Raw genomic sequence first — 9,115 nt, 5'->3', positions numbered from 1 at the left:
GGGACTCACATTCCCCTGGAAAATGCTATATGGACAATGGCCAATCCATGAACCCTATTCCTGGGGTCACTTTTCCTTTCTCCTATGTTTCTTTAGATCTGTTTATGATTTTGTGTGAGATAAAAATAAGGTCACTGATCTGGAGTCCTGTGAGCCATCTTATCACAGCAGTCTTGAGTTTATTTAATATGTCACATCCTTGTACACCCAGTCAACCCATCCGCAAATGTTGATGATGCTTTGTGCCAGACCCTTTGCTGAGCCCTGGGGAAACGAATCAAAAGTACATTCTACTTGGCACTCTGTCTACGGGTGGGTCTTTTGATGGTTGAGGCTAGCCCAGATGCTGGAGCCATCGGCAAGTCTACACCAGGTACTACCTTTACACATCATCACCCTTAACCATCGGTCAATGGTTCCTGCCTGGGTAACATGGCCACAGATCCTGTGATTTCAGATCTGGTTGTGGCCTTCTGTGCTCCAGTGGTCTCACTCAGGGGCCCTGCCCCAGCCTGTTACTTTGAGGAAAGCCTTCTTCACATCTTTGTTTCTGAGGCTGTAGATTATGGGGTTGAGAAAGGCAGAGATGACATTGTAGAACAGAGTATCTTGTCCCTCTCTGGGGAGGCATTGGCCCCAGGGTTCATGTGCATAAACATGGCTAGTCCACAGAACATGGTGACCAAAGTGATGTGGGATGCACAGGTGGAGAAGGCCTTGAGTCGACCCTGGGCTGGGCAGATTTTCAAGATGGTGGCAAAGATGCAGACATAAGACGACACAATGAAGGAAAGAGGTACCAGGAGAAGGATGAAGCCCAGGATGACCTACTTGGTCATTGAGGGATGTGTCTGCACAGGCTAGCTTCAGAACAGCAGGGACCTCACAGAAAAAGTGGTTGATCTCATTGGGACCACAGTAGGGCAGGCACATGGTGAAGACAGTATAGACTAGGGAAGAGCTGACACCCCACAGTCCACAAAAGACTACCATTGCTCCACACAGCCATGGGCTTATCATAACCTTGTATCTGAGTGGGTAGCAGATGGCCACATATCTATTATAAGCCATGACAAAGAACAGCCAGCCTTCAGTGATTCCCAAAACCAGGAAGATGTACATCTGGGACACACATCCAACATAGGAGATAGTTTTCTTCTGGCAGACCAGATGCACCAACATCTGGGGCACAGTAATGGTAACGTAGCTCATGTCCAGCATGGAAAGGATACTAAGGAGGAAGTACATGGGTGTGTGGAGGTGGGAGTCAAGGTGGATCAAGAAGACAATGAGCCCATTACCCACAAGTGTAGAGAGGTAGAGGAAGAGAAAGATGTTGAAGAGGATTGCATTAATTCGGGAATCCCTGGAGAAACCCAGAAGGATGAACTCAGACACGAAGCTGGGTTATCCCAGGAGAAGTCATCCATTCTCCTTCAGCTGCAGAAAGAGAAATGGAGCTACTAGTGGTCCAGTTTAGAATGCATATTCAGGTACCAAGGTCATTCTGTTGCTGGAAAGGCCAGTGGTTATTTAGATTCTACTTGCGATTAATGTCAGTCCAGAGACTGAGGCCTACCTGGAGTGAGGCTAAATTTGGGAAGGTGAGGGAAATCTTCATGGAATATTCAGCTTCTCAGGCCAAAGTCTCTTCTCAGAACCCACAAAGTCTCATTTCCTTCCCTTGCATCACCCCCAGCAAGGTCACTTGTTTTTCTCTCCTTCAGGAGCTACCATCATATATTGTATTGCTTGAGGACTCTTCTCCCTAGTCCTGGCTGTAGAGAGGGATGGTGAATACATGAAACTCTCCCCTTCCTCTTCTCTGGAAATGAGTGTTAAGAACCCTTTCCTCTGGTGCCTTAAACTTTTTATTGCTATAGAGAAATAGAGAGGGGAAGTCAGAAATGTGGGGAATATATATGGCTCCTTAATGTAAAAGTTCTTAAAAAATTTTACCTATGTCTGTGTTTCTTGACTCTTTTGTGCCTCTAGAAGCTTTTCATATCTGATTTTATTTTAGATGGAGTTGCTCACCAACTGCTCTTCCTGGCCTTACATATACCTGATGGGAAAGGTCTTCCTGCTTGACTGTAAAAGTTGTCTATTCAAAGCAGAATAATAGCTGTCTTCATTGCTTAAAGGCAGCTCTGGCATCTCTGAATCCCTCCAGCCTGGTGGGAACACCCCTCCCAATGATAATTCATCCCTTTCTCTCTGAGATTTATAATTGGCAGAAAGCCCAGGATAAAAACTGTGCCTGAGTTTAGTTTATACCTTCAAAGATGAAAGCTGAGTCCCTTGTTCATGGTGCCATAGAAGGTGATGTTTTCTAGTAGAGGAGCATGGGATTTGGAATCAGAACACTTGACCTCAGGTCTGGTTGATTCTACTGAGGACCTGTCTGTGTAATTTAATCTTGAGCTTTAGTTTCTTTCTTTGTGAAATGGGTATAATACATACCAGGGGGATATCTGTGAGAAGTAGTATGTGATATGCATGAAGTACTTAGCAGTGTGACTAGCACAGAGAGGGAGCTCAATAATGTTAGTTCCCATGAAATGCTCTTCCTCATGGTGTCATTCATTGATTGATTGGTCAGCAAAACTGATTGAACACCTCCTACCTATCAGACCCTGTTCCAGGTGCTGGAGAGATAAGGACAAACAAGGACAATGACAAGGTACATTTCTAATTCTTAAGGTGGTAGCAGTCTAGTTGAGGAAATACAGGAATAGATACACAAACCTGTGTGTGGGGAGCCCACAAAAGGAGCATCTGGACCAGGCTTTCGGTACAAGACTTCCCCAAGAACAGAACACTTCATATGAGTCTTAAAGGACAAGCAGGAGTTAGCCAATAATTCAAGAAAGAGTTTTGCAAACAGATAAAGCAGCAGATGCAAAAGGCCATAACCAAAGGAGAGCTTTGTGCAACCAGGAAGCACAAGTGATAAAGTCTGAGGCCAGGCTAGTGTGCACAGGGGTAGAAGGAAAGGGGATTCCTGGAAGATAAGCCTGAGATATAAGAAGGCAAATGGTAGAGGATTACATGCCTTTCTAAGAAGCATTGACTTGATCCTTTAGGCATTTAGGTTTTAGGAACATACTAGTTGGGTGGAAGTTATGAGAAGGCATTGAAAGAAGACCAGTTGAAGAGTACAGGGAGAAGTCAGAAGAAAGCTAGTGTTCCAGATCATGAAGAAGAAAAGTGAGATTAGAGAGAGGTATAGGAAATTGAATCAATAGTACATAGTAACTGAGGGTGTGGCAGGTGAGAAAGGGAGGAGACAAGGTTGTGCTTGGGGTTTCCGGTTAGGAAACTCAGGTGGTCATGAGTACCATTCAACAAGACAGAACCTGGGTGGAGATGGAGGAGGGAGAGATGGGGTGGGACAGGAAATGTCAAGCAGGTAACAAGTAATGTTGTTTACAGACACACAGAGTGTGCAGCATGAGGCATCCTTGAGGATCTGGCTATCAGAGAGTTAGACATATGGTTGTGGAGATCTGAAGGTCAAAACTTATGCAGCACCAGCAGTTGGAGGGTAATTAGGGCACAGAATGGGTGAGAACTCTCTACAAGAGAGCAGAGGGTCCAAAAATGCAACTCAGGAGCAAGAACATTGGAGAGATCTGCAGAGGAAGAGGCGGGGCTTGAGAAGGAGCATCCAGAGAGGCAGGAGGGCTTGATGCATAAACCAGGGAGCTAGACTCTCTCTTGATCAGAGAGTGCTTATGGTGTCAAATGTTATAGAGGAATAAAAACTGTCCAAAAATGTAATAATAAGTAAATAAATAATAATAAAGCTAATAAGCAGCTTAGACATGAGAAGCTTCTGTGATAAAGGCAGAAGTCAGATTGTACTGGGTTTTATGAGATTTCTAGAGCAGGACAGAGGTGGAGAGAGTGTTTTTTTTTCCTTAAGGTGAAGAAGAGTTCCAAATATATATACACGAGAGGAAGCTGGAAGAGAGGGAGAGAAGTGATGGAGCGAGGTCTTTGAGGAGGCAAATTGTAAAAGAACTAAGTACAAGCCATGAGAGGCAGCTGCCACAAGAGTAGAAATAGAGGGAGAGCAGGTAACAATGAGGTGGATATAGGTCATTTGCCTGTGACCACCAGAAAGCTCAAGATCACATTCCCACGGACCAGCCAGTCTCATGGGATTTTCCGTCACAACAACTGCTGTACATAGTGAGGAAGAAGATCTGATCCAGCAGATGAAAGTCAGATTTCAGGTCTCAACCAGACAGAAGAAATGCTGATGTCCACAGCAAAAACAACTGGAGTACAAATGTGAAATCTCCTGTCTCCTCCCTTGGCTCAAAAAGCCACCTATCCCAAGCTCAGATGGGACAGCAGTTTGCTGGGAAATAACTGAGAACTTAAACTGGATCAGTGTAAAGAAACTTCTAAAAAGTCTATACGAGGCTACATCATTGAGAAAGGATCCCAGCAGATCCCAGGGGATGGCATGGAGCTGTGTTTGCAGTAGACAGATTGCATGTGGAACACTATTTTCACTTCTGGCACCACATTTTAAGGGGAATAGGGATAACATGAAATAGGCTATGATGAAGGGTCTGGAAACCACATGGTTTGAGTAAGAGTTGAAGAAAATAGGCATTTCCCCTGCAGAACTGAGAGTGAGGCGTTCTCCATTCTGGAAGCTGAGAACCAACGCTCTGAATGTCGTTCATGTAGAAGACAGATGAGACTTGTTCTGGGTGGTCCCAAGAGGTGCAGTTGGGAGGCTTCAGCTTACACTAGTGAGGGCAGTCCAGGAATAGAATCTACTGTCCTGGAAGGTAGTGAGCTTCCTGACCCCATGAGAAGATCAAACAAAAACTGGCCAACCACTTGTTAAGGATGCATTGTGACCAGCCCTGCATATGGTCCACTCCAGCTGGAAAAGTTGAGGACTTTGCCATCCCTCTGTCCTCTCATCTTCCAGGTTCACCTGGACTTGATGCCTGGACAATAGCAGTAGTCTTTCAGTGGCCATTCCACTTCCAGTCCCTGCTACAAACTGATCAGTATATAGTACAGGGTGGAAACAATGAGGGAAAGCATAGAGGGGAGAAGGATAGAAGAGCCAGGAATAGATGAATGGGGGCTCCAAGCCCATTATGACCTCCTTTCCAGGCATTGCAAGGCCTGGCCTGGGGCAGTGCCAGGGACGGGTACCAGCATGTCGGTGTACTGTTTGTTACTTCCCTCCCCTTCTCCAATGAGGTCAGCATGGCTCCTCCCAGTCCTAATGTCTCCTTCCAGTTCTAACTCCCCTGAACACTCAAACAGCCCTTTCCCCAACTCCCACAACGCGTCATTCCTACCTTTACCTCTCCTACCAATCCCTTATCCTGTATCCTCAGTGCAAGGAACCAAAAACTGATTACTGGGAGGCAGAAGAGAGCCAACTGCTCAGGTCCATAACAACAATCTTCACCTCCTTCCGCTTTTCTCCTTCGTGACTGAGGACACACCCAAGAGACAAATGAAGAGGGAGAAAGTGAGGCAAAGACAGATAGCTGGACAGAGAGAAATCAATGATGGAGCAGGACAGAGGCCAGGGAGAAGAGCAGATGCCCAGGCCCGAAGGGCGTGATGTGATGGAAGGGAGGTGGCGGTAGACAGGTGCCCAGGCAGACAGAAAGAGGGACAGGTGGGAGCATCAGGCAAAGATGGCCCAGGTGTGGGGACTGCCAGCTTCAGGCCCCTGCCTCTGTCTACCCCTCCCCTCTTTACCTGGTTCTGGGCTCTGTGTAAGGGATGAGCCAGCACCCTGCTGGGTCCTCCTTTCACATTCTGCTCCTTATCCTCAGGGAAGACAAAGCAGGCAGCTTCTTAACGAAGATCCTTCTTAATGAGGCTTGGGATCCTCCAGGCCCCACAGGAGCCCTCCCAAGCCCTGACAAGTTCACCTCTTTAGCCTGACTCAAGTTCTCCACACTCAGATCCCCCAGCTCTCCCAACTCAAGGCCCCCTGCTCCCCATGGCCTCGCCCTACTCTGCCTCGCAGTCTGCTGGGAAAAATTAGAGTAAGTGCAGGGGCCAGGGCTGGCCAGGTACTCAGGGAAGCCTTCTATGGATCATAAGGACTGAATAGGGATTTCCCCAGGGGCAGGGATCAGGGTAGGGCTCCTCTCTGCTTTCTGCCCCCAGAGTGCCCCACTCCACCTTCTCTGCCACACCTTCCTGGGTCTTGGCGTTGTGTCCTGACATCCTATGGCCCCCAAAAGACCATGACTTCCTGCAAGGAAAGAAATTTCCCCAAACAATGATGGATCCTTCCTGGAACCTGGCTCAAGATGAAGCAACTGATAAATACTCTACATGTGAGCAAAGCCCTGGACAGCTGAAGACTTGAGATCAAATCCTGGCTCTGGCATTTACTAATGGTGTAATATTGGACAAGATACCAGCCTCCCTGTACTCTAGTTTCCTTACCAGTAAAATGGGGCAATAACAGTATACAGTGGTTGTGGAGGTTAAATGTGATCAGGTATGAAGCAGATATAGTGAATATGTATATAGTTTATTCTCGACCTGCCTATCCAATGTATGTCAGATGGTTGATCTTCTGCTCATCCTGCAAATGTGTGTTTTTGTGATTAGACTCAGAGTGACCAGAGATGACAACTTCTCTCTCTCAGCCAATCCCCTCTACTTCCTAAATGGGGCAGCACCTGCACCAAGTACTTCTGAAGTGTGATCAGAATTAGTCCCAAGCTTAGGTGGGGGAGACCGCCCTTTGGATGATATCATGTGAGAAGTCTGAAGCAACCTTCATTGATTCTACATCACTGCCACGGAAATTAAATATTAGCACCACTCAGAGAATGGCAAATAGAGTTATCTTGTTTTCAAACTCTGGTTGGTAGAGATTACCTAGAGCACTGGGTTGTGACAGGTTCTGAGCTACATCAAGACTCACTGAGGAAGACTATGATGATTGGCCAGTGCCATCATCCATGAGCACAAAGGAGATTAGAGGAATATGTAGATTTTAGTTGTAAGTAACAGTATGGTGTTGCAAAAGCCCTCATCCATTTTTCATCATGCTCTCTCTTATTAGCATGTTTGATTCAACAAACATTTACTGACATCCACTCTGTATCACATTTTATACAGGGATAAATAACACATGGTCTATGCCCTCCGGGACTGATGATATAGTGGGGAGGAAGAGTCCAAAAGAGTCCAAAAGCACCAGCACACTGTGGTGACTGTGTTGGGAGAGGTCCATGGTGCAGCGGCAGAGGAGGGATATCATTACTTGGGGCTAGGGGATGTGAGGATTTCACAGAGGGACTCTTGCATTGAACTCTAGATAATGACTAGGAATTTATCAGACAGAAAAAAAGGATGAGCATTTCAAATAGAGAACACCATGTACAAAGACACAGAGAGTGCTATGGGAACAGAAGGATGATTCTTATGAAGGCAGACCTTCTAAAGGAGAAGACACTGACACTGAGATCCTAAAGGCCAAGTGGCTAGACTTCCCCTAGGGTTGAAACAGATGGCAAGTTCATACCAAAGTCAGTATTATGAGTGAAATGAACCCAAAAAGGTTCATTGAAGTCCTAACCCCTGGTATCTCAGAATGTGACCTTATTTGAAAATAAGGTAATTGTAGATGTAATTAGTTAAGATTAGGTTATAGCACAGTGGGTGCATTAAGCCAGGGTTCTCTAGAGGGAACGGATAGGCCTAATCGGATAGATGTGTATATAAAGAGGAGTTTATTAAGGAGTATTGATTCACATGTTCACAAGGTGAGGTCCCACAATAGGTTGTCTGCAAACTGAGGAGCAAGGAAGCCAATCTGAATCCCAGAGCTGAAGAACTTGGAGTCCGGTGTTGAAAGACAGGAAGCATCCAGTACAGAAGGAAGATGTAGGCCAGAAGACTAAACCAGTCTAGTCTTTCCATGTTCCACTGGCAGCTGATTAGATTGTGCCCACCCAGGTTGTGGGTGGGTCTGCCTTTCCCAGTCCACTGACTCAAATGTTAATCTTTGGCAACACCCTCACAGACACACCCAAGAATAACACTTTGCATCCTTCGATTCAATCAAAGTTGACCACTCAATATTAACCATCACAGTGGGCTCTTAACCCAATATAACCGGCAGGCATCTTTATAAGAAGAGGGAAGATGATGTGAAGACAGCAGCCTACAGAGAACACCGTGTGATGAGAAAGGCAGAGACTAGAGTGATGCAGCTGCAGACAGGGACTTCCAAGCATGGTCATTTCCCATTAGAAGGTGGGAAGAGGCGCCGGGTGTGGTGGCTCATGCCCGTAATCCCAGCACTTTGGGAGGCGGGTAGATCACGAGGTCAGGAGATCAAGACCATCCTGGCTAACATAGTGAAACCCCGTCTCTACTAAAAATACAAAAAATTAGCCAGGCATGGTAGCACATGCCTGTAGTCCCAGCTACTCAGGAGGCTGAGGCAGGAGAATCATCTGAACCTAGGAGGCGGAGGTTGCAGTGAGCCGAGATCGTGCCACTGCACTCCAGCCTGGGTGACGGAGCAAGATTTCATCTCAAAAAAAAATAATAATAATAAATAATAAGAATAATAATAAAAAGAAGGTGAGGAGAGGCAAGTGAGGATTCTCTTTTGCTATTTTAAATGAACAAAAGAGCCTATACACCTTGATATTTTATGGATATTGCAAAGGCACTTGATAAATCTTAGGATACATTTCATTTGATAAAATTTGACTTCCATTAAAAAAGACCTTTTGGTATTTTGAAGTTTAGCAACTCTTTGAAAAACCTGAGAAAGTAACAAAGATTTGGATGTGGTTCTTTTTCCAGTGCCTTCCTCATGCTTTCACAGAGCCTTGGTCACCTCGCTGTATTAGTTGCCAGGGCTGTCATCAAAGTAGCACAAATAGAGGGACTTAAAACAACAGAAATTTATTCTCTCGGTTTCAGGAGGCTAGAAGTCTGAATTCAAAGTGTCAGCAGGGTCATGATCCCTCTGAAACTATGTGAACGTATGTTTTCATTTATTTTAGGTATATACCTAGGAGTGGAATTGCTAGGTCATATGGTAATTCTGTATTCAACTTTTTGAGGAGTTGCCAGTTGT

At 45.6% G+C, this 9,115-nt stretch overlaps 1 protein-coding gene across 1 annotated transcript; it reads right to left on the bottom strand.

The window, feature by feature from the left end:
- Window positions 1-489: 489 nt before the first annotated feature.
- On the bottom strand, window positions 490-1,430 carry LOC108535620 (olfactory receptor 13-like). Its single transcript, XM_017881703.1, is given in 4 exon segments — window positions 490-608; window positions 611-828; window positions 830-1,406; window positions 1,409-1,430. Coding segments are annotated over 4 exon segments (936 nt in total).
- Between the last annotated feature and the right edge of the window lie 7,685 nt (window positions 1,431-9,115).

This window comes from Rhinopithecus bieti, unplaced genomic scaffold, assembly GCF_001698545.2.
Source record: "Rhinopithecus bieti isolate Rb0 unplaced genomic scaffold, ASM169854v2 scaffold_12155, whole genome shotgun sequence".
NCBI lineage: Eukaryota > Metazoa > Chordata > Mammalia > Primates > Cercopithecidae > Rhinopithecus > Rhinopithecus bieti.
Note: the sequence above shows the minus strand (reverse complement) of the source record. Positions and strands in the feature narration are given on the sequence as shown.